The following is a 27010-nucleotide window of genomic DNA, read 5'->3' on the forward strand; positions in this document are numbered from 1 at the left end:
TTAGACATGGATGTTTAGAACCACAGCCAATTACATGTCGAAAAAATTACAGAAAAAAGAAGGAATAAACGGCACAAAACACAACTTTCTAGATGTCATATTATCAAGTTTGAACACACAGAACACGTATTAAGAAATACATTGTTTTATATTCTGTGGAAGATTTTCTGCTGCTATCTTCACATAAGAAGCTCAAGTCTGTCTTTTTGAACCAATGAAAATTTGAACAACCAGCGTGTGCGTTGTGCGTGTGTGAATGAAATGTTGTTGCTGATGGTGGTGTTGCGTATATTTTTGTTTAGATTTAGGTTGTATTGTAATGTAACAAAATGGGTATAGAATTAGATATCAAACGTAAAGTATTGCAATAAAAATAGTATCATCGTTTCGACATATAACTCAAAATTGAGCTTCAATATGGGAAATATACAGTTATTTTTTATCTAATGATGTTAATCACAAGCAGTAATATTATTAGCTATGGACGAGGACATATCCGAAAATATGTCGGAGCCAGAGATTGAAGAGGACGAGTCACGATCAAAAAGGTTTAGATTACCGAGAAAAGCAACTATCGAATACACAAAAAAACTATGTGCCAAAGAGGAGAGAATTGCAACTGTAAAAAAAGTATGTATGTTATGTTTATATTAGAAAGTTCAAAGGACAGAGTCGGACTTGCTTTGGAATATTAACATTAATTTTCTGCTTGGTAGTACTAACAACTAAAATTTGGTTACACTTCTTGCATTCATATAAGTTCTACCTGCATTCATCATTTTGTTAATTCATAAAATTCAAAATTTTCCACAGGTGAAATTTTGATCTATACTAAAATAATAAAGACTTTTTATTCATTTGGTATGTAAAACAAATAGGCATATAGTTACAGCACATTGAAGAATATAGGACAAAAGCAAAAAAAGTTAAACCCTATTGGGGTAACATCTGGCGAAGTCTAGCTAAAGCTACTCTTACTTAACCAAATGTTAATCCCCGACGCTTCTAATTAATCTAAAAATAAACCTAAACTAACTACTTAAATATACGAAAAACTTTCAACTCTTAATGTCAATAAGGGACCTGGGCCAGATGGTATTTCTCCCATTTTTCTTAAACGATTCTCTTTTATTCTGTCTCGGCCGCTTTATCATATTTTTAATAAATCCCTTCAGTTGGGGGAATTTCCTGACTTTTGGAAACTATCCTATGTCACTCCAATTTACAAAGCAGGTAATAAAGCTGACATAACGAATTATCGTCCTATTTCTATTCTCGGCACAATTCCCAAGGTATTTGAGAGTATTGTTACTGATTACCTTAATTATGACTGCTCTTGGATACTAAATTCTCAACAGTTCGGATTTTCTTGTGGTAAATCAGCAGAACTTAGTTTGTTGCTTTATGTTGATACCTTGTCTGAAGCTTTGGAGAGGGGTTTGCAGATTGATTCAGTGTATACTGACTTCTCCAAGGCTTTTGATAGGGTGAACCATGATCTTTTGTTGCATAAGCTCAAATTATATGGTGTGGAAGGTTCTGTGTTGAAGTGGTTGGGCAGTTACCTAACAAATAGAACACAGCAGGTTAGGGTTAATCATCATTACTCCAACACTTTTCTAGTAACCTCTTTCTTAGCATTTTTTCGATAATCGATTATCAAGATGTGGCTTGTTGTTTAATATGGTTCAAAATATACCTAAAAATGTAAATTATAAATAAATTTTCATATTACCAGGTCTCTATAATCGTATTTAACCATATACAAATATGTGGTGGATTTGACAAACATTCAAAATATCTCGATAAAAACGGGCTTTTGGAGAAAGTACTAAGAGGCAAAAAAGTTTTAAAAACATTGTGTTTAACTAATACTACTACAAAAATAATTTAATAGGAACATACACAAAAGTTTAGGGGGGTTTAAGGGAACAAAACCCCCATAAAATTTTTATGGGGTGCACAGATTTCACTATATTTTTTTAAGATGTTCCTGCCATAAGAATGCCCATGTCCATTTTCAATAAAAAATCTATGATAGTTTTCGATACATTGGAAAAAATTGATTTTCATTTTGTAACTTCAAAGGGCTGTAAATTTTTTTATGTGCACTAAGGTAAGTTAGGTTCAATCAACCTATTTTTAACCCCAGAATCTGTAGTATAATTTATGACCAATCTTTTCGGGACACCCTGTATAGTTGTAGATCGAGTATGTGGTAACACTGGTGAATGAAATTTTTTCTTTTTATAACCTTTTTTAAAACATAAATATCACACATAATTTAAATCAATCTTAATGTTTTTTAAATACAGTGGAACCTCGATTATCCGTCTCTCCATTAACTGTCACCTCTGTTAACCGTCTGGGTCCCTACATAAGTTGTATTGACTACATAAGCAAAAATTGGGTCATCAATTCATTTTGTTTAAGCATTGCGATAAGCCAAACGAAATTCGCTGAAATGTACAGTGTGGTAACAAATGAAGTTATGGATGAATGGCTGTTTTGTTTTTATTGGCTAAAGATGAAATAAACTAATTGGTAATTTGTGATAAGGACGCAAACGGCTATCGATTGCGGACAGATGATGAAATCATTGAAATGGCAAAAGAGGCGGACAAAACAGTTTCAGAAGCTGAAAATGTCGATGATGTTATTGCAACTGACAAAGATTTGCGTAAAGAAGCTAGATAAGCTGCATCGCACATGCAACAATTCATCGAGTGGTATTCTTGACAAGAAGAAGTAAATAAAGTAGATTGCATGATCTTACGAGGATTAAGAAAAATGTGAAGCATCAGTAAAACAAACAAAGATTTCAGAATATTTTAAACCAAATTTATTCAATTGTACGAACAAAAATTCCTCTTATCTTGTAAAACAAAACATATGTAAATAAAATTTGAGAGTTGTACTATCAATTTTCAATGTTTTTTAATGTTCTGTTAACCGTCTTTTCGATTATCCGTCATACCCTTGGTCCGGTGCCCTGACGGATAATTGAGGTTTCACTGTACACAACTTTTGCTATAACTTTCAATATATGTTCAGAAAAAAATGTTAATTGAAAAAGTTATTCTATTTGTTTATTAGCTTAAAATTGTAATTGTTTAAAAAAATTCCTATACTAAATATACAATCAAGATGCAGTAGAAATAAACAAACCAAGACACGTTAAATGCTACTAGGAGCACTCCTGAATCATAATTTACAATCACACTTTGGATCACAAATGACTGAATGAATCAGCGCTAATTAAAAACATACACTGTTATCGTCTTGGTGGGGACTGTCTCGTTCGTACACATGGTGTGACAGTCGATTTGTACTAGACAATGTTGCCATTTATAGCATGTATATCTAATTTAAAACTGAATAGTCTGTATGTTCCACTTCCATGAATTTTTATAAATTTTTTATTTTAGATTACATTTATACTTCAAAAAATTGATAGTGATAGAAGTATAACAGATAAAAAACTATTGAATCAATATAAAGATATAGTAGAAGAAATTCGTGAGAGATGGAGGAAAAGGGAAGAGGCTAAAAAGAGGTTGGAGGAATTGGAAGACCCTGAAGATGTTATTGATAATAAATGTCATATACTTGCCCAAGCAATAGCCCAATCACAATATTTGGTAGCTTATACTGGTGCTGGGATAAGCACAGCTGCAGAAATACCCGACTATAGGGGAACAAATGGTATATGGACTAGATTGCAACAAGGGAAAGACATAGGGTAAGGTGGTAATAAATTTCGCTTGAAGAAATCTTCACTGTTTTTATGTTCTCTTGAGATTTGGATTCTTAAATTTGCAATTTAATGCAAGTAATTGCAGTAAGAAAATTCAAATTTCACGCAGATTTCTCTAGGAAACCCCACAGTTTTCACATATTTTACTCTCCTTGATTTCATCTTTCAGTACATACTCCCAAAGGAATATGGGATAAAATTGTGACTGAACTATTGAAATCCGACAGTTTATAAATTAGATAATTATTGGCTGAATAAAATCGATTCGTATGTTCATTTTAATGGACACCTGTAATTAACTTTTTTTAATACTTTATTATCATAAAAAATGCTTAAGAGCGTAGGCGCAAAATTTCAAGCCAATGCTTTTTAAATTCTTTTTTAATTCGAATCTTGAATGAAAGATTACATTATTACACAGGGCCGAAAGTCCCTGAAAACTTCTGTTTATTTTATTAAGTTACAGGGGTGAAAAAAAAAAGAAAATTTAGTGTGATTTTTAATTTCAAATATCTCCTTTGAAAGAAACTTTTTATTTATTCTATGGGACTTTCGGCCCCCGGAATAATGTAATCTTTGATTACATCTTTGATGCATTTAATGCATTTAAAATGAATGCATTTAAAAAGCATTGGTCTGAAATTTTGCACCTACGCTCTTATATATACACATTGGTTTACTTTCTTGTTTTAACCCTCCTATAGCCACTCCTCATAATGGTACTTGAGTGGACACACTTCGGTACCTAATACCGCACATATATAAAACGGTAGTAGATATTAAAAATATCAAAAATTTGTTAGAATAACAAAAGAAAAGCGTTATTTTTAACATTTTATTGTATAAATTTTACATAATGTAACGACTCGGACGCAAATTAAAAAAACGAGCAGTCAGTCTTACAATGTAATCTGAACAAAGAAAACCTTTACGACAAAAAAAATGTCACAAACATTCCAAAAGTAAAATACCTAAATGCCAAATAATTGAAGACACAAGTGCATGAAGGGTCTATGTGACATTTGCAAGTTATTGAGAAAAATGAAGTTAAAGTTTTTATACTAGAACTTTTTTACTATAAGGTCTAAATAGACTATATATATTCGTATGAATTTTACACATTGCTAAAACATACGATAGATTGTAAGAATATAAATGGAAACATTAAACGCAGATATTGCTACCGTGGAGCCATTCCATTGCCTCAGGAGTTAGTTCGTGGATTTCGATTAAGCTTCCTTCGAATCGTGTGGCTGGACATTCTTGTGTAATGTGGTGGACTGTTTGTTCGGCAGCATTGCATTTGTCACATAGCGGGCTGTCTGCGATGCCCCATTGGTTAAGTGATTTATTGCACACTCCATGACCTGCCCCGATTCGGTTCAGATTACACCATTCTCGGCGCGGAAGAGAGAAACCATTGAGTTTGACTGTGGGATTTCTTATTAGGTGTGCATTGTTCACTTCTTCGTTCCATTCGCTTATCCAATGCTCATCGATTGTGAAATTGTTTGGAAGATTTTTTGCTGTTCTTGTTGTCGGGTTTCGAGATCTCAGCCGCAATTGGCCCTGGTTTAACTGATCTATGTCGGTATTTATTGGCAATGAGGGATTCTTTTGACATTTCTGGTATTCTGATTTAAGGGCTGCTAACCGTCGTGTTTTGGTTGGTGCAATATTGCTTAGAACTGGAAGCCACTGAGTTGGTGTGCTTTTTATGGTCCCCGTAATATACCTCATTGTCTGATTTAGTTGTGTGTCTAGGACGTTAGTATGGTGACTGTTTAGCCAGACTGGAGCACAATATTCGGCTGTTGAATAGACTAATGCAAGAGCGCTTGTCCTGATTGTGTCTGCATTGGCTCCCCAAGAGGTGTTTGCAAGCTTGTGAATGATATTATTGCGAGTTTTTACTTTAGCTGCAGTTTTACGTAAGTGTTCCTTGAAAGTTAGAGTACGATCCAGTATTACACCGAGATATTTTGGATTTGGGTTATGTTTTAGGGTAACCCCTTCGCTTTCTATGTTTAGTCTGTAGTTCACTTCCCGGTTATTTAGATGGAAGGCAGTAACTTCTGTCTTTGTGGGATTTGGCTGAAGGCCCCATTTTTTAAAATATGTGTTAATAGTATTTAGGTCGCTTTCTAGGATAGCTTGGACGTTCTCGATGTTTCTTTCTTGTATGCCTAAAGCCATGTCATCTGCATAAGCCTCATCTTGCGTGAGATTGTAGTGGGAGCATCTGAGGTGTAAATGTTGAACAGGAGCGGCGATAGAACCGATCCTTGGGGTAAAACATTCTGTAAACTTCTGTATTTACTAGTTTTCCCATTAACGCTAACTTGGAATAATATGTCACACTGCATTTGATTTATTAGCTTATTAAATGATTGGCATGGTACCATCTGGTACAATTTAAGTAGTAGTCCTTCTTTCCACACCGTGTCGTAAGGACAAGTCAGATCAATGAATGATACTGCCGTTTTGATTTTCTTTTGGAAGCCATTTTCAATAAATGTGGTTAGAGAAAGAACTTGATCACTGCATTTCCTTCCTGGCATAAATCCAGCTTGTTCTACGGGAATATTTTCGCTTAAAGAGTGTAAAAGCCTCGCGTAGATTATCCTCTGAAATATCTTATAGCAGACACTTAAAAGGGCGATTGGTCTGTAACTCTCGGGCAATGAAGCATCTTTGCCTGGTTTGCAGATTGCGATGACTTTGCTTTGCTTGAATAGTTTGGGGAGCTTTTGCGTCGTCATTATCTGGTTGAAGAAGTCGAGGAGCCACTTTCGAGTTTTTGGACCAATGTGTTTTATGAACTCGGGATATATTTTGTCAACTCCTGCAGCTTTGCGGCACTTAATTAAGTCTAGTGCGTTGAAAAGTTCCTCTGTCTCTATTTGCCTCATGATGGGTAGGCTTTGTTGAGATGCAGTTTTGTTCTTTTTGAGCTGATATCGTACTTCTCTTTTATGAGCCTTTTCTATAACTGGTTTGGAGATTTGCGCAATGCGTTTCGCTATATCTTCTGGATTTGGTAATGACGAGTTAGTTGTTGGGATATTAGGGCCTGTGTCCAGTTTTCTGAGCAGGTTCCAGGCAGTGCGACTACTATGCGTGAAGTTAAGGTTTTCGAGAGTTTCCCTCGACCTGGTAGTTCTTGCAGAATTTAGAGACTCTAGAAGTTGTTCACCTAGGTCTGGGTCTCTGGTTTGCTCATATTGATCATACAGGTCTTTGCATTCTTCGGTCTAGCATGGGATGTAGGATTTGGTTAGGCCACGTGGAACATGTTTTTTAGCACAGCTAATTATAAGTTTGGCGAATCTTTCGTAGTTTTCTACCTTAGGCTCAATATATCTGATATCTTTCTCCAATTGTGCTTGGTACTTATTCCAGATTGCCTTACGAAAGTTCCATCTAGGCAGAGGAATTGAGTTTATAATGGGAATAGTGATGCCCATAGTTGTTATCACCGGCCTATGCTGCGATTTTGGGAAATTATCAAGAACTTCTCTAGTTGCATGATTATGGCAGTCCTCTTTGGTGGATATAAATGTAAGATCTGGGTTGTAGCCTTTTTGTCATCTAGCGGAAAAAAGGTAGGCTTCTGTTTTGCATCGTGCAGAAGTCTAAGATGCTTGAGATCCGCCCATTTAATCACTTGTTTGCCTTGGAGATTGCACTGGTTATAGCCCCATATAGTGTGATGACTATTGAAGTCTCCCGTATATATTGATGGATGCGGGAATGAGGGAAGCACTTCTGGTGGCCATATTGCATTTGGTGGTTTATATATATTAACTATTGTGATCTTGTCTATTACGGTTGCCAGTATGAAGAGTTCTTGAGATGAGTAAGAATGTACGGTGCTAACATTTTTTATATCTGTTCTACAATAGGTAGCAATTCCATAGTGTGGGTGATTAAGTGAGGCTACCAATCTATATCCTGGAATTTGACCTCGGTTGTTCAGTTGTAAGTCATCAGCAGTGTGTGTGTTTAGACATTTTATAAAATTTATTTTGTTACATTTTTTAATGTAAGCTTTGATTTAATGATGGATGTTGCTATGGTTGACGCTAACAAAAAAATATTATATTAGAAAAATAACTCTTGTCAAACAGCAATAAAACTCAAAATATATCCCTTTTTGTAATAGAAGTTTTTATGTTTAAATTGATTAATTCAAGAATATGGTCAATCACCATTGATTAGCCCGAAGTTTATTCATAATTATTTTGGTTCAATTCGAGCGGATAAGAAAATTTTTGCAGTAAATAAGGTTTACACGAGGTTACGACATTCAGTGCCAAGGAAGCCGATGTCCATTTGAAAAGGTTTACACAAGGTTACGACATTCAGTGCTAAGGAAGCCGATGTCGATTTGAGGTTCATAAAACCATATACGGTAGGTTACTTTTGATTAATTGTATTTTTTCATCTGTGCAACAATGGCTTAACAAGAGTTAAAGAGTTTAAAGGCAAGAAGGGGAGTAGTTAAAGGTAAACTTACAAGGTTTAAGAATTATTTTGATAAAATTGATAAGGATGATGTTTCTAAAAAATTGATCACAGATGTAGAGTTTAGGTTAAGCAAGGTTTTACCCTTGTATGAAGAGTTTCATGTGATTCAAGAAAAAATTGATGAACTAGAGGAGAGTAAGGATAATGAAAATGAAATTAATACTTTTGAGGCTTCGTATTTTGAACTTGTTAGTGATATGCAAATATTTTGCGATAATTTTAAAATTGAATATATTGCAGATATTGTATCAGTTCATAGTGATTCAAATAAAGAGGTTAATAATAATAGTTTTCAGGCATTGGTTAAGTTACCACCTATTTCTTTATGTACTTTTAACGGGCACTATGACTCGTGGCTCGAATATAAAGATTGTTTTCTAGCATTGGTTCACAATAATGCTTCTTTAACAGATATTCAGAGATTTTATTATTTGCGATCTTCTCTTGAAGCGGGTCCTCAACAAATAATAAAATCTATTCGCGGTGTGCAAGTACTTGGAAAGGGAAACGAGAAACGACCGTGCGCGAGTCGCGGAGAAATATTGCAACTATCTTAAATAATTCATATTGTCAATTGAAATTGTCAAATTGACGTATATTTCATACCTTCTGTCATTGACTCAGAAAAATTATATATTGCTCCACAATATTGATATGATATGCAATTATTATATAAAGGTAAATTTAATTAATTGTATTTTGCTTGCAGTACTGCATTTTAATAACGGATTTTATTTACTACATACAATTGTTTACGTTTGCTAAACATAACCTGCATCTTATTTTTTTCTTATTATTTTTTTGGACTATGGTCTTGACAATTATCCAGCAACCAGGACTAATATAATTGGCCAATATAATTAAAAGTGCGAATAAAAGTACAGAGCGTAGAAATAGAGGTCGCTTTGCCGAACTTGCACGGTCCCAATAGAGGTTTCGTCAATAAACTATAAAATAGCTTGGCAAATGTTAACAGAGCGTTATGAGAATAAAAAAACTTATTATTCACAACCACTTGAAGGCAATTTTTGATCATCCTGGTATTAATAACGAGTCTCATCTTGAACTAAGAGATTTATTTGATAATGTTACTAAACATTTACGGTCATTAAATAGTTTAGGCTTAGACACACAAAGTTGGGATATCATAATAATATTTATAATGTGTTCTAAATTTGATGCTACCACCAGAAAGGAATGGGAATGTTTCAAACATAAAAATGACTTACCCAGTATGACAGATTTAAATAAATTTTTAAAGGAAAAATGTCAAATGTTAGAGATGCTTCAAATATCTTCTGGTTATACAAATAAAAAAGCAAAGGTTCGCAATGTAAAATCTCGAAGTTTTGCTTCTATTGAACGTCAGTCTAGTGTCAAATGTTACTTTTGTCAAAAAGATTATCCGATTTATAAATGCGATGCGTTTTTAAAATTAAATGTAAATGACAGAATCTCGACTGCTAAAAGATTAAATTTGTGTTTAAATTGTTTAAGGAATTCACATCCTACATGGAAATGCAAGTTACAAAAGTGTATAAAATGTCATAAATTGCATAATTCATTATTGCATTTAAATAATGTCAACGCTAATGTTTCTAGAAATATGGCTACTACTGATTCAATCGATACGAATCAACATCGAACAGGATCGAATCCAAATATCGACATAATCGATAACTGTATTGAACGCTCAGACAACGATCAACGTCAGCTAAGTTTTTCTCTTCATGTTTCCAAAGACGTTGCCAATTCATATGAGATTTCTGAGGTTTTATTGTCGACGGTCTTAGTTCGCATTGTAAATGGAAATAAATCGATTGTTTGTCGTGGATTATTGGATAGTGGTTCTCAGAGTAGTTTTATTAGTGAGAAAATTTGTAAATTATTAGATTTAAAATGTCAAAAGGTAGAACATTTGGTCAAGGGTGTTGGAGAGGCTCTAGCAAAAATTAATAAAGAAGCGATTGTCACTATAAGTTCTTGCCAAGGAGATTTTATTATGGATACTCATTGTTTGGTTATTCCCAATATTACGGGAAAGTTACCGATCAGGTCTTTCAATAAAAATTATTTAAAAATTCCCTTAGGTTTAAAGTTGGCAGATCCAGATTTTCATGTATCTAATGATATAGATTTATTGCTAGGTTCGAGTATATTTTGGTCTGTTTTGTTAGGAGGTAAAAAATCTTTAGGTCCAAATATGCCGATTTTGCAAAATACAAAATTTGGTTGGATAATTGCTGGGAATTTATACCTTAATTCCCTAGAACCTAAAAATTCTCTTACATTTTTTAGTGTTAATTCTTATAATGAATCAATAAATAACCAATTAGTAAAGTTCTGGGAGATTGAAGAATTGGGTTCGTCAAGAAAAATATTGTCAAATGAAGAAATGTTTTGCGAAAATTATTTTAAGGAAACGGTTAGAAAAAATTCTTCAGGAAGGTATGTAATTAAAATCCCATTTAAAGATACAATAAATGAATTAGGGGATTCTAAAACTATGGCGTTGCATAGATTTGACTTATTGGAAAAACGTTTAAACAAAAATAAAGATTTGAAGAGTATGTATGTTACTTTTATGAATGAGTATATGGAATTGGGACATATGTCGGAGACGGATTTTAACAATGATAACGGATATTTTTTACCGCATCATGCTGTGGTAAAACATTCTAGTTTAACGACTAAATGTACTGTAGTCTTTGATGGTTCTGCAAAATCAAGTTCAGGTCTGTCTATAAATGATGTGCAATATATAGGTCCATCTCTTCAACAAGATATATTTTCAATTCTTCTAAGGTTTCGTCTACACAAGTATGTTATAAGCGGTGATATATCAAAAATGTATCGTCAAGTTTTAGTGGACGAAGATGATTGTCAATTTCAAAAAATAATTTGGCGTGCAGACTCAAATGAAGAACTAAAATGTTATAAGTTAAATACTGTTACATACGGTACCGCATCTGCTCCGTATCTTGCTGTTAGGAGTTTGTTACAAGTAGCTGAAGATAATAAGCATGATTATCCATTAGCATCAAAAATAATTCAGCGCGACTTCTATATGGATGACTTGCTCAGTTTCTCAGATACTAAAGAAGAAATAATAAAGATACAGAGAGATGTTTCGAAAGTTTTAGCTGATTCAGGGTTTGAATTACGAAAATGGCTTTGTAATGAACCAAATATAGTTAAAGATTTTAATATTAATAATGATTTAGATGTTGATGTACTTCCATTAGGTGAGCAAAATAAAATGTTAGGGATCTATTGGGATCCACAGAATGATTTTATTGGATATAAAATAAATATTGATTTTTCTCTTGAACCACGTCAATGGAATAAACGCTGTATTCTGTCGGTAATTTGTCAGATATACGATCCATTAGGACTATTTTGTAATAAATGCAAAGTTAATTATGCAAGATTTGTGGAAAAGAAAATTTGAATGGGATCAAGAGTTACCGCAAGACCTTAATAAAATTTGGTTAGAATTTTATAGTAATTTAAATTCTTTGAATGAATTAAAAATACCACGTCATGCTAGTATATCAGATTATATTAATATTGAATTACATGGTTTCAGTGATGCATCTACACGGGCTTATGGTTGCTGTAATATATAAGATGTTTAATGTCGTCAGGAACTTATATTATGTAATTTGTTATGTGCAAAATCTCGGGTTGCACCATTGGAATTGTTAAATCTCCCTAGATTGGAACTTTGTACGACAGTTTTATTAGCTAATTTAATAAAAAAGGTTTCGGATTTTATATGTATTCCAGTGAATGGTATTTATTGTTGGACTGACTCCACAATTTGTTTTTGTTGGATTAAGGGTGATCCAAGTAAATGGAAACAATTTGTTGCTAATCGAGTGCAAGAGATACAAAATTTGACTAATATTACTTCTTGGAATCATGTTCGATCAGATCACAATCCAGCAGATTTGTTGTCACGAGGAGTTTCGGTAGATAATTTAATGAATAATAATTTGTGGTGGTCTGGACCAGAATGGCTTCTTAAAGATAGTAAAAAATGGAATATTTTAAATCCTGAACAATGTCAGAATGTACCGGAGACAAAGGTTGTTTCTTGTGTTACTGTTAATGACTTTAATTTGGTTAACTATTGTTAGAGCATTTTTCTTCATTGAACAAATTTTTGAGGATTTTAGCATATATTTTACGATTTTGTAATAATTGTAAAGTTAATAATAAATCAAATATAAAGACTGGTGTACTAACACCAGAAGAGATTGAAGCAGCTCTAGCATTAGCAATAAATTCTGTTCAAAGAGAATGTTTTCCATTAGAATACAAGAGTCTAATGAATAATAAAGAAATACCAAATAAAAGTAAAATTATTTCTTTGAATCCTTTTATTCATGAAAGGTTACTAAAGGTTGGTGGACGTTTAAGAAATAGTAATATTCCGTTTGACAGAAAACACCAAATTATTTTACCAAATAATCATGTTTTAGCAAAAAGAATTTTATTAAATGAACATGAACGTTTGCTTCATTGTGGTGTTCAACAGTTAATTTTTTCATTGAGGCAAAAATACTGGCCTATTTCAGCTCGTAGCTGCTGTAAATATGTTATAAATACATGTATAGCTTGCTTTAAAACTAAGCCAAAACCTCTAAACTATTTAATGGATGATTTGCCCCAGAATCGGGTAAATAGTTTTTCAGTTTTTCAAAATGTAGGTACTGATTATGGTGGTCCTTTCCTTATCAAGGATCGCAAAACTAGAGGTGCTAAATTAACCAAAGCTTATATGTGTATTTTTAATTGCATGTGTACTAAGGCTGTACACATTGAGTTAGTGTCAGATTTTACCACTGATGCGTTTTTAGCAAGCTTCAAAAGATTTATAAGTAGAAGAGAAAGGCCTTGTAATATTTATTCTGATAATGGTTCAAATTACATAGGTGCAAACAAGGAAATAAATACTGTTTATGAATTTTTAGAAAAATCATCTGACTCGATTTCTCAAAGTCTGTTACATGAAAAAATAAAATGGCATTTTATACCTGCAAATTCTCCAACGTTTGGGGGTTTATGGGAAGCGGGAATAAAAAGTATTAAGTCTCATCTAAAAAGATTAATGGGTTGTCGATCTTTGACTTTTGAAGAATTTAGTACATTGTTGCATCAGGTGGAAGGTATATTGAATTCTAGGCCACTTTGTCCTATTTCCGGCGATCCTGATGATAGCACTGCCTTGACGCCAGCGCACTTTATCATTGGACGTACCTTAACTATGTTGCCAGAGTGTGATATCACTCATGGTCCTGAGAACCGTCTCGACAAATGGCAATCTATACAATTAATGGTTCAACAACTATGGTCAAGATGGCAACTAGAGTAATTGAACGAGCTACAAATGCGTCAGAAATGGAGATCTAATTGCCACCAAATGTTAAAGCTAGGATCTCTGGTGCTGATCAAAGACGACAGGGCTCCTCCACTTCAATGGCCTCTTGGACGTGTGACAGAAATGCATCCAGGTCCAGATGGAGTTACTAGAGTTGTGACTGTTAGAGTGCGTGGTAATGAAACAAAAAGAGCACTCAATCGTGTATGTGTTTTGCCAATCGACTGTTAATTTTATTTGTGTTTTGTATGTTAATTTGTTAGTTCTGTACGTTTTTGAAAGAACTGCGTCCTTTCAAGGAGGCCGGTTTGTTTAGACATTTTATAAAATTTATTTTGTTACATATTTTAATGTAAGCTTTGATTTAATGATGGATGTTGCTATGGTTGACGCTAACAAAAAAATATTATATTAGAAAAATAACTCTTGTCAAACAGCAATAAAACTCAAAATATATCCCTTTTTGTAATAGAAGTTTTTATGTTTAAATTGATTAATTCAAGAATATGGTCAATCACCATTGATTAGCCCGAAGTTTATTCAGTGTGTTTCCTGAACTGTGGCTATGTCAATGCTATGTTTTGCAAGGAGCTTGCTGATGTATTCGCTCTTGCTTCTGCTAATACCTTCAATGTTTATTTGGCATACTCGGATTGTTGGTCCAATTTTCGGATGATTCTGAGAAGAACAGTTTTTTGTTGGTTGCATGGTTGTACTGCCATGTGTTCGCCAGGAGATCTGAAAGATGGTCTGGCGGTTCGATGTTGCTGCTCATTTAGCGTTACCCAGGGTGCACCACGAGGAGGCGAGACAGCTTTGCACCCCCAATCTAAATAGACTAAATTTATAGAATAGGTAGTCCTAAAACCAATATATTTATCAACACTATTGAAAAAAACTGAAAAAAAAATATTTATTATATATTTTTTATATATGTTACAGTTCAAGTTGATTCTCAGTTAGAGTTGACTCCAACTAGTTGGAGTCAACTCCAACTGAAACGAGCAGTAAAAGTTGATTTTAAAAATTTAAATCAACTTTTACTAGTTGGAGTTGACTCTTCCTGGATCGATTCAGTAAATGTTGATTATACGAGAATCTCAAGTGCATTTTTGATGAGTGTGCGTTTCTTTGTTTTGACCGTTTCAACTACTTATTAGTATAGTCTGTAACGTCGCCCCCGTTAGGTAAATTATTCTGATTTGATTTTTTGCACAAACTTACTCAAAGAAATACATCCGTATAACAATCCTTATACTAGTGTGACCAACTCAAATTCCGTCGAATTCGGGACAAAGCTAAAAAAATACATAAAATCCGGGACATTCCCATGAAAATCGGGCCATTTTTTTTAAATATAGAACTTTAATCGTTTTATTAATTATTTATCATTTTTATGTTGAAAAAAAAATTTTTTTTATGGGATGGGTTGTAATGAAAATCCCACTTTTGTTAGTTTTTGACGTTTCGGATTCCAATCCGGAAATCGTTCTCAAAGAAGGAAAATTTAGAAAATCAACTGATGTTGGACTTCAATGTAGAACCTTAGGTTAATATAAAAATATAATTATCATAATTACATTGTCATGTTTTTAAATTGTCTTTTCAGATGACGATAATTAAACTACAGAAACGGAAAAAATCCAGAGTTTGAGTTTTCGTACAACTATAATACCACGAAATAAAATGAGTTTTTGATGTGGTATTACATAGTTTCACTTTACACTAGACTACTAGACAGATAGTTTAGGTCGACTATTAGAAATTGTCGACTTTTTTTCGTCCAACCAATTCAGTTTGATGTAAATTCTTAAAAGAATAACGTGTTCAAAATTTGAAAATAGAATTTTACCAAACCGTTGAAAATTCGGATGACTGGATGACCCGGAAGCCTTGTTCGGGACGCCGGGACACGACTTCGTAATTCGGGCCATGTCCCGGATTTTTCGGGCTAGTTGGTCACACTACTTATAACAAATACACAGGGTGTCACGCGGTACCGCGGTCGAAAAATTGTTTAACCAATTTTTGTTAACCAAATTCACAAAAATAATTTTTATCTACTCTATCTCATATTATGTAAAGCAGCGGTTCTCAATCTGTGGTACATGTACCACCGGTGGTACATATCATTATTTGCGGTGGTACACAAAACACACAAAAACTTAAAATAGTAGTACATAGTACCTAAGTCTTGATTATACAATCTAAAAATATAGAAATATAATAAAAGAAACTTTAGATGGTACACGACTCAAAAAGATTGAGAACCGCTGATGTAAACGTTTTATTGTGTGAAAATTGTAAATATAGATATAGGCCAGGAACCGAAGCTTTTCACCTCGCAATTTTTACAGAATGGATCGATTTGCTTGAAATTTTGAGAATAAGTAGAGGATAGTCCAAGGATCAAAATCTATATGATTCCGAAAGGCGCTTTTACCATGGGGGTGGTTTCCACCCCATCTCGGGGGTGGAAATTTTTTATTATACTTTAATCGCAAAAGTTGATAAAAACATTCATTCTAAGCAAAAAAGTTCTATACATTTTTTTGATAAAATTAATAGTTTTCGATTTATTCGATATCGAAAGTGTTAGTTTTGTATAGAAAAATCGAATGTTTTTCGATATTACAATTCACTCAATTTTTGCCGTAGAAAAATTGTTTTCAAACCAAGTTGTTGGGAATTAAATAACCTACAATTTTATATCGAAACATTTTTTCGTATCTCTGATGCTAATCTTTCTATTCTGAAGAAAATATCATTTTTTACCAAACTACAAAAATTCGTTATTCGCTTTTAACTCCAATTTTTTAAAAACGAATCATTCTAAGCCAGTCAAACTTCTAGAATCTATTAATAATACATAAATAAATAAGAATTAATAAGGCCAATGACCAAAAACACCGCCAAGCTACATTATTATGCTTTCAATTAGATTTCTCCTTTTTTTTCAAAAAAATATATTGATTTTTTAACCGTAACTTTTTTGTTTTTTATCTTAGAAAGTTTGGTAAAAAAATAATTTTGTAGATTTTTACAAGATCTAAAGTCTATTAATATTAAATCTTTTTAAAATCCTCAGTCGCAAAAAGCGGTGACTTTGAAAGGGTTGGTAAAGGAGGATTTTGCATGTTATTACAAGTTTTAATTGTCAATAGCTCACTCAATTTTTGCCGTAGAAAAAATTTTTGCAAACCAGGTTCTTGGGAATTAAATAAGCTACAATTTCATATTGAAACATTTTTTCGTATCTCTGATGCTAATTTTGCTATTCTGAGGAAGAGGCCATTTTTTTCCAAACTATAAAAATTCGTTATTCGCTTTTAACTCGCATTTTTTTTTAAAACTAATCATTCTAAGCCGGTCAAACTTCTTGAATATATTAATAATACATAAGTAAAAAAGATCAAATAAGGTTAATGACTAATTTTAATTAGGGTGGTGATTACGGGGTTGCTTGCAATCACTTTTTCGCTGAAAAAAATGGGGACTGACATTCTTTTCATTATAAGTCACTTAATTTTTGAGATAGAGACTTTTTTTATTTCTGGTGATAGACATTTTTAAGTATTTTAAATTAGTTTGAACAAGTTGTCCTCGAAAAATGCATATTTTTTCCGTCTTTTGACTTTAACTACAATATTTAACATTTGACGAAGAAGAGCCAACATATAATAAAGTATAGCTCGATTACTATTGGTCCAAAAGGAAATTTAAAAAAACGGTTTTGTTTATTTTTTCAAAAGGTACATTTTTGTTAAAAAAAGTTGTGTTGATAAAACGAAAACTTTTGGAGTTATTAGCCGAAAACTTATTAAAAACATTGATTTTTTCGATATAAAACTAACACTTTCGATAGCGAATAAATCGAAAACTATCAATTTTATCAAAAAAATGTATAGAACCTTTTTTGCTTAGAGTTAACGTTTTTACCAACTTTTGGGATTAAAGTATAATGAAAAATTTCCACCCCCGAGATGGGGTGCAAAATCACCCCCATGGTAAAAGCGCCTTTCGGCATGATATAGATTTTGATCCTTGGAGTATCCACTACATATTCTCAAATTTTCAAGAAAATCGATCCATTCTGTAAAAATTGCGAGGTTTTGTCCTATTTTAAGCTTCATTACTTGGACTAATAGCAGCATGAAGGGTTTAAAGTGTGTCTGAAGTAACAATCTATTTTGTATGAATATAATTGCGAAACACTACAGAATTTTACTTTTTGACATAAATTTTATTAATAATAAGATAAATTTTGTACAATATTTTTAATAATTAAAGTAAATAAATTTTAATTTCACTCAAATAAATAATCGATTGCTGCCATTGACCACTTACATTCAATCTCGGTTAATTTGATTAATAATCGCGGCAGGTAAAGTAACATTCTTCTTTCAATACAACAAAGTGTTACTTTACTGCCGAAAATGAGGGCAAATGAGTACAATAATGAATGATTTTAGTGAAGTCAGAAACTAAAAAAAATCAAAGATTAAAGCTACCTCTATAAGACCCTAAAGACATTTTTGTCATTATTTCATTAATAAGATATTATTTTTAATTATCAACAATGAGCGCTAAGCGTGTATTGAGGCGGCCGTCAATGTGAGTGCGAGTGAGATTCACCATTGGACGGCCGGAATGGTGCATCTCTTTAGCACTCACCATTGACGGCCGCCTAATACGCACTTAGCGCTCATTGTTAATAATTAAAGATAAAGCTTAGTAATAAAATAGTGACAAAAATTTCTGCTGGATCTTGTAGTAGTCCAGGTAATGAAGCTTGAAATAGGACAAAACCTCGCAATTTTTACAGAATGGATCGATTTGCTTGAAAATTTGAAAATAAGTAGTGGATAGTCCAAGGATCAAAATCTATATGATGCCGAAAGGCGCTTTTACCATGGGGGTGGTTGCCACCCCACGTTGGGGGTGGAAATTTTTAATTATATTTTGACCGCAAAAGTTGGTAAAAACGTTCATTCTAAGCAAAACAAGTTCTATACATCTTTTTGATAAAATTAATAGTTTTTGATTTATTTGCTATCGAAAGTGTTAGTATTATATCGAAAAATTAATGTTTTTAATCAGTTTTCTGCTAATAACTCCAAAAGTTTTCGTTTTATCAAAACAACCTTACTTAACAAAAATGTACTATTTGAAAAAATAAAGAAAACAGTCTTTTTTAATTTTCTTTAAGACCAACAGTAATCAAGATATATGTTAGCTCTCCTTTGTCAAATGTTAAATATTGTAGTTTCAAAGTCAAAAGATGGGAAAAATATGCATTTTTCGAGAATAACTTGTAAAAACTAATTTAAAGAATTTAAAAATGTCTATCTCCAGAAATAAAAAAGAAGTCTCTAGCTCAAAAATTAAGTGACTTATAATGAAAAGAATGTCATTCCCTATTTTTTTCAGCGCAGAAGTGGTCGGAAGGAACCCCGTAATCACCACCCTAATTAAAACTAGTCATTGACCTTATTTGGTCTTATTTATTTATGTATTATTAATAAGTTCGAGAAGTTTGACTGACTTAGAATGATTCGTTTTAAAAAAAAATGAAGTTAACAACGATTAACGAATTTTTGTAGTTTGGAAAAAATGGCTTTTTCTTCAGAATAGAAAGATTAGCATCAGAGATGTGAAAAAATGTTTAAATATTAAATTGTAACTAATTTAATTTCCAAGAATATGGTATGAAAAAAATTTTTCTATGACAGAAATTAAGTGAGCTATTGACAATTAAAACTTGTAATAGCATGCAAAAACCACCTTTACCAACCCTTTCAAAGTCAACTCTCTTTGTGACTAAGCATTTTAATAATATCTAATATTAATAGGCTTGTAAATCTTGTAAAATCCTACAAAATTCTTTTACAACAAACTTTGTAAGATACAAAATAAAAAAGTTACGGTTAAAAAATCAACATATTTTTTTGAGAAAAAAAAGGAGAAATCCAATTGTAAGCATAATAATGCAAATTAGCGGTGTTTTTAGGCGTTGGCCTTATTCATTCTTCTTTATTTGTGTATTATTAATAGATTCTAGAAGTTTGATTGGCTTAAAATGATTAGTTTTGAAAAAACTGAAGTTAAAAGCGAATAAAGAATTTTTTAGTTTTGTAAAAAATGACATTTTCTTCAGAATAGAAAGATTAGCATCAAAGATACGAAGAAATGTTTAAAAATGAGATTGTAGGTTATTTAATTCTTAAGAACTTGGTGTAAATTTTTTTCTACGACAAAAATTGAGTGAATAGTAAATGAGTATACTATAGAAGAACATTGATTTTTTCCATACAAAACTAACACTTTCGATAGCGAATAAATCGAAAACTATTAGTTTTATCAAAAAAATGTATACAACATTTTTTGCTTAGAATGAATGTTTTTATCAACTTTTGCTGTCAAAATATAATAAAAAATTTCCACCCCCGAGATGGGGTGGCAACCACCCCATAATAAAAGCGCCTTTCGGCATCATATAGATTTTGATCCTTGGACTATCTATCCACTACTTACTCTCAAATTTTCAAGCAAATCGATCCATTCTGTAAAAATTGCGGGGTGAAAAGCTTCGGTTCCTGGACTATAGAGGGGGCTATAAACTTTGATTTGGTCACTTTCTGACTTTCATAAGAATGGATTTTAACCAAGTTATTAAGCCTTGAAAATGGCTATTTTCGCATTTTTCAAATTTTAAATCGCGTATAACTCGACAACAATCAATTTTAGAGAAAAATCACAAAATACATTTTTTTGCTCAGAATAACCTAAATGATCTAAAAAAAATTACTTGAAGTGAAAAAATTATTTTTGTGAATTTGTCTAAAAAAATTGTTAACAATTTATCGATCAAGGTACTGCCTGGCACCCAGTAGATTTGTTATAAGGACCTCTTTTTGAGTAAGTTTGTGCAAAAAATTCAATTCGGAGTAATTTACCTAACGGGGGCGACGATAGAGCCTAGACTAATTTGGACATATTCAGTAACATTTAATTTCTAGAATCGGCTGTTTGTGTGAATCAGAATCAACTTTTACTAAATGGCATTGGGAAGAGTATACTTTTCCTAGTTGGAGTCTACTTTTACTAGTAAATGTTGAATATAAATCTTCATTTTATATTTATAATCAACTTGTACTGAAACCAGCCGTTAGAGTTGACTTCAACTAGTTGGAGTCAACTCCAACTGGATAATCAACTTGAACTGTAACATATATAAAAAGTGTACATAGATCCTTTATGCACTTAATCATCACATAGCGCTACAACCCTGGGTGGGTCCTGGCTGACTGTACAACTTTCTTCCAATTTGTTCGGTCTTCCATCAACCTAGGGTGAAAAGGATGTTCTATTTTAGGAGATCTGCTTGGATGTTATCTCTCCATCGCATTCTGAGACGTCCGAGATGTCTTTTGCCTGTAGGAATCTCCTCCCATACCAGTCTTACAAGTCTCTTGTTATGAAGTCTGTGCACGTGGCCTGCCCATCTTAGTTGCTGTGATTTAATTTCTTGGACAATATCGGTGTCATTGTAGAGTGCTTTTAATTCGAAGTTGGTTCTGATCCTATACTGGTTCGTGTTAATGTCGTGGTGAGGTCCAAAATGTTTATGCACTTACATTTTAAAATTTACTGTGCACATAGATCCTTTACACTCTAGTAACTTAGAAAATATTAATTTTAAAACGTGTTTGACTTGTTTGAAAGATTTCTAGGCTCGAACAACTTACTTTTAACACTAAAAACATATTTTGAAAAAATTGTCACATAGACCCTTCATGCACTTGTGTCTTCAATAAATTGAATTGGTCTTTTAAACACACATTGCACTGAATTCTTTCTCCCTTTGATTTTTGCAAAAAAAAAATCATTGAACAACTCTCACTTCAGTTAGTCCAGAAAGCCACTGCGCATCCGCTAGGAAAAATATTCCGATTCGGATTTTTTGCACAATCTTACTCAAAAAGGACCCCTTTTACAAATTGGCATGTTGCCAGGACCAAAAGTTATTCAAAAATTTTTTAAACGTTTTTTTTTTTTGTTTTTTTCCTAAAATTATTTTTTTTGCATGAAACAAAGTTTTTTTTAGGTTTTTTGGATCATTCCAAACAGAAAAGGTCTTTAGTGACATTTCTCTAAAGTTGATAGTTTTTGACATATAAGCGATTAAAAATTGAAAAATTGCGAAATCGGCCATTTTTAACCCTCAAAAACTATGTGAAAAACTGAAAATTTGAATGTTGCCAAGGTTGGTAGATATTCTTTAAACATCGATTGATGAAATCCCGAAGAGTGTTTTGCAATACAGCATTTAAAACTCCTTTGTTTTTTAATTTCTAATCACGCGTGCGCGACACTATTTTCCACCGACAGTATGGTGCAAATGAAAGGAATAAATTCGTTATTTCGTAAACCGGCGACTTTAACGAAAAATCCCGAAACAGGTCGATTTTTATTTTTAAGTTGTGATATTGTGGCATATATGGTATACTAGTGACGTCATCCATCTGGGCGTGATGACGTAATCGATGATTTTTTTAAATGAGAATAGGGGTCGTGTGCTAGTTCATTTGAAAGGTTATTCAATTCTCTATTCAGTAATATAAACATTTATAGAATTATTTATACAGAGTGTCCTACTACTTCTTTTTTTGTCAAATAATTTAATTTAATAAAAATTTTTTTGACACCCTGTATAAATAATTATGTAAATGTTTACATTACTGAATAGAGAATTGAAGAACCTTTCAAATGAGCTACCACACGACCCCTATTCTCATTTAAAAAAATCATCGATTACGTCATCACGCCCAGACGGATGACGTCACTAGTATACCATATATGCTACAATATCATAACTTAAAAATAAAAATCGACATGTTTCGGGTTTTTTCCTTAAAATAGCCGGTTTACGAAATAACGAATTTATTCCTATCATTTGCACCATACTCTATAGACATGCAACGGTGGAAAATAGTGTCGCGCACGCGTGATTAGAAATTAAAAAACAAAGGAGCTTTAAATGCTGTATTGCAAAAAACTCTTCGGGATTTCATCAATCGATGTCTAAAGAATATCTACCTACCTTGGCAACATTCAAATTTTAAGTTTTTCACATAGTTTTTGAAGGTTAAAATGGCCGATTTCGCAATTTTTCAATTTTTAATCGCTTATATGTCAAAAACTATCAACTTTAGAGAAAAGTCACTAAAGACCTTTTCTGTTTGGAATGATCCAAAAAACCTAAAAAAAACTTTGTTCCATGCAAAAAAATAATTTTAGGAAAAAAACAAAAAAAAAAACGTTTAAAAAATTTTTTACCCACTTTTGGTCCTGGCAATATGCAAATTTGTTAAAAGGGGTCCTTTTTAAGTAAGATTGTGCAAAAAATCCGAATCGGAATATTTTTCCTAGCGGATGCGCAGTGGCTTTCTGGACTAAGTGCTCAATATCATACTGATAAAACACTTCAGAAAATGCAATAGCCGCAGGTAGTATTTTAAAGACAGTTACTCGCACAATCTAAATAGGTAGCGGTGTGTATGAAAGAATATTGGTAAAACTTATTAAAACTTTAAAATGCGACACGGAGTACCGCAATGTGGACATCGCAGGGTTAAAGCATCAAAATCTTTTATCTTACTGATAATGCAATTGAATCTTCATTAATAGGCCAGGGTAATAAGACAAAAATATACCCTGTTCGTGACACTTCAGCAGCCAGGGTACTGAAGCCTTTTTTTCGACAGGTAATACCTATAGGAACAAATTGTAACTATTTCCTGCGTAGGATCTGGCGGCCATTTTTATTTATAAACAATTAACTGTCAAAAAATGGCATTTCCCCCTTTTTTTTCAAATCAACGGAAAACAGTGAAACTTATGATTTTTTTAGTACACATATCTTCGAGATTATGGAAAAAGCTTTAAAATGACGTATTACAAAGTTTGATATACTCATTTATTGTTAATATAATTGCGAAAAAAGGTCGGAATTGCAAAAAAAAATATTTTCGCAATAACTGTTGTAAAAATTAGTGTAGAGCTTTGAAATTTTTGTCAAATGAGGGTTCTTTGGTGCTTAATATGTGATAAAAATTTGAAAGCGATTCATTCAATTGTTTAAATTTTATTCAAATTGATTATCCCAGAGAGCATTTTTTTGCAATAACATAAGTCAGAAAAAAATGACGTTAGAACCATTCCACAGGTGTCAAATGAAAGAGCTAGATTTTCAACATGGTTTAAAAAAGTGAATAAAAAATGCATTTATTAGTAATAAATAATAATGCAAAAGTATCGTCAATTTTTATTTATAAACTTTTTGAATAACTTTTTCCAAAAAAATAACTTTTTTACCCTGTTTTAAATGTACAACTACCAAGTAATGTTATTTATATCATAATTGATAAAAAATTATAATAAATATATATAATTTCTTATAACAAAATAATAAGTTTTTAAGGAAAGATTTACGATACTTTTGCAGAATTATTTATTACTAATAAATGTATTTTTATTCACTTTTTTTAAACCAAGTTGAAAATATAGCTCATGCTCTTTCATTTGACACCTGTGGAATGGTTCTAACGTCGTCTTTTTCTGACTTATGTTATTGCAAAAAATGCTCTCTGGGATAAACAATTTGAATAAAATTTAAACAATTGAATGAATCGCTTTCAAATTTTTATTGCATATTAAGCACCAAAGAACCCTTATTTGACAAAAATTTCAAAGCTGTACACTAATTATTACAACAGTTATTTCGAAAATATTTTTTTGCAATTCCGAACTTTTTTCGCAATTATATTAACAATAAATGAGTATATCAAACTTTGTAATACGTCATTTTAAAGCTTTTTCCATAATCTCTAAGATATTTGTAATAAAAAAACCATAAGTTTCCCTGTTTTCCATTGATTTGAAGAAAGTGAAAAATGTAATTTTTTGATTTTTTGACACTTAATTGTTTATAAATAAAAATGGGCGCCAGATCCTACGCAGAAAATAGTTACAATTTGCTCTTATAGATAGGTATTACCTGTCAAAAAAACGCTTCAGTATCCTGGCTGTTCAAGTGTCATGGAAAAAAACTTATTACCCTGGACTATAAAACCTCATCTGTTTTTACATTATAGAGTAGACTCATTCAAATTCCTTAAGAGGATCGGTACGTATTTTCGGCTGCAATGCTATTCAAATGGGGATTCATTTTTTTCGAATTCTGAGAAAACTAATAAGTATTTTTGAAAAATTTAAACGCAGAATGAAAGATTACGTTATTAGCGAGGGCCGAAAGTCCCTGAGAACTTCTATAATGTTTATTTTAATAAGTTACAGGGGTGACTAGTTAGTAGTTAGAGGGGTAGTTAAATGACATTTTCAAGTAGAATGACATTCTAGTAATGTTTACATATCCATACCAGTGTGAATTTTACTACACGTAGTTTGCCGTGTAAAGACAGAAAAAGTAGGGATACACGTAAAATATTTGCGAATTATGTACCCATAGCCTTAACACCTTGGCTGCGCTTAGAGATATTTATGAACTTACGTTACGATGTATAATATGTCCCGCAGTGAACCTTTGCCACAGTGCATTGTTCAGTGCAGTGATAGCCAACTGTTATTGTAATATGAGGTCTATTTGTCTCGTAATGCAGCCAAGGTGTTAAAGGGTAAACGTAAATACTACAAAAATCCTGCAATATGTAAATTTACCTTCACTATGTAGTTAACTAAAAGCCATAAAATAAGTTATTGTTTTGTTACAGGAATTATGATCTTTCCTTGGCAGAGCCAACGTACACTCACATGGCATTGGCAGAACTGTACCGCAAAAACATTCTGAAACATGTAGTTTCTCAAAATTGTGATGGACTTCATTTGCGATCAGGTCTACCTAGAACCGCTTTATCAGAACTACATGGCAATATGTCAGTTGAAGTTTGTAAGCAATGTAAACCACCCAGAGAGTACTGGAGATACTTTGATGTCACTGAAAATACAGCTAGGTTTTCTCATAAAACGTTCAGAAGATGCTATGTCTGTAATGGACCTTTGCATGACACCATAGTGCATTTTGGAGAAAGGGGCAACTTACAGTGGCCTCTTAACTGGTCAGGGGCTTGTAAGAATGCCAGTAAGGCAACAACTGTAATATGTTTGGGCTCTAGTTTAAAAGTTTTGAAAAAGTACCCATGGTTGTGGCAAATGGATCAACCAGTGAAGAAGAGGGCAAATTTGTACATAATAAATTTGCAGTGGACACCGAAGGATGAATTTGCTAATGTTAAATTAAATGGAAAATGTGATTTAATTATGAGGAAAGTAATGAATTTGTTAGGAATCGTAGTTCCAAAATATGAGAAACTTACGGATCCTATTTATGCTCATGCTACAGAAATGCATCATTTAGAACTACATACCACAACACAACCTTTTTTAAATATAAAGATAGAGAAGAGCGAGCGAAACGATTTTAAGAGGAAAAAAGACTGTATAGCAAATAATATAACTGATCTCAATTGGCAAGAAGATTCAAAAACCTGTGATACTAGCAATAGATTAACAGACAGTCTCCTCAAAAGGGATACTCACTCTTCTTTAAAATACCCTATTTCTTCTAGATTAGAGCCCAAAAGTGTTCAAACAGTTTCATTGCCCTTAGTAGACCCATACTTTATTGATTCAAGTAAGTTCTCAGAGTTGCAAGATAAAGTTTTTGAGAAATATTCAGAATTATTCCTTTACCCTTATCAAACCAGTTTTATGTATTCAGGACTACACAGTATCATTAATCCCTTGCCTACATTTAAGGAAGATTTTTATTCGGCAGTTGATGTTAAAGTTGAGAAAGTCAAGCCAGCATGTGATTACTGCTTCAAATATTTCACATCGACTATTTGTTTGTTCTATCCTAAGAAGGAGCCGCTATTTTTGAATCAGATCAACCGCTATAGTAAAATTGAACAAAAGAAAAAGCCAAATATTTGCCTGTGTTGTGACTATTCTACTGACGAAGAAGAATTGGATAAAATAGAAAACATTAGTGAAAAAGACACAGTTAAAATAAGGGCACAAGCAGGTTGGTTTGGGAAGGGGTATAGAAAGGGGCGTCGAGCGAAACGGAGAAGTATTTGAACAAGTTCCAGTGGTTTAATTTTTATCAGTATTTTTTTTTATATTTGTAGGTAATTTTATGATGTTCATTAAATCGTCCATTAGCTTTTTTTATATTTATTGTTTTTAAAAATGTTTTTTTATATAACAGTGAATGATTGTATGTCTCAATAAAAGTGTGTTTGAATCATAAACAA

The 27010-nt window shown here is 32.5% G+C and overlaps 1 protein-coding gene across 1 annotated transcript; it reads left to right on the forward strand.

Moving 5' to 3' along the window:
* The first annotated feature begins 17 nt into the window (after nucleotides 1-17).
* On the forward strand, nucleotides 18-27010 carry LOC114342974 (NAD-dependent protein deacetylase sirtuin-7). Its single transcript, XM_050650701.1, has 3 exons — nucleotides 18-630; nucleotides 3429-3742; nucleotides 25466-27010. Exons 1-3 carry the CDS (start codon nucleotides 481-483, stop codon nucleotides 26832-26834), a joined length of 1833 nt encoding a protein of 610 aa, XP_050506658.1. The 5' UTR covers nucleotides 18-480; the 3' UTR covers nucleotides 26835-27010.

The sequence above is a fragment of the Diabrotica virgifera genome, chromosome 5 (assembly GCF_917563875.1).
Source record: "Diabrotica virgifera virgifera chromosome 5, PGI_DIABVI_V3a".
NCBI classification, from domain to species: domain Eukaryota; kingdom Metazoa; phylum Arthropoda; class Insecta; order Coleoptera; family Chrysomelidae; genus Diabrotica; species Diabrotica virgifera.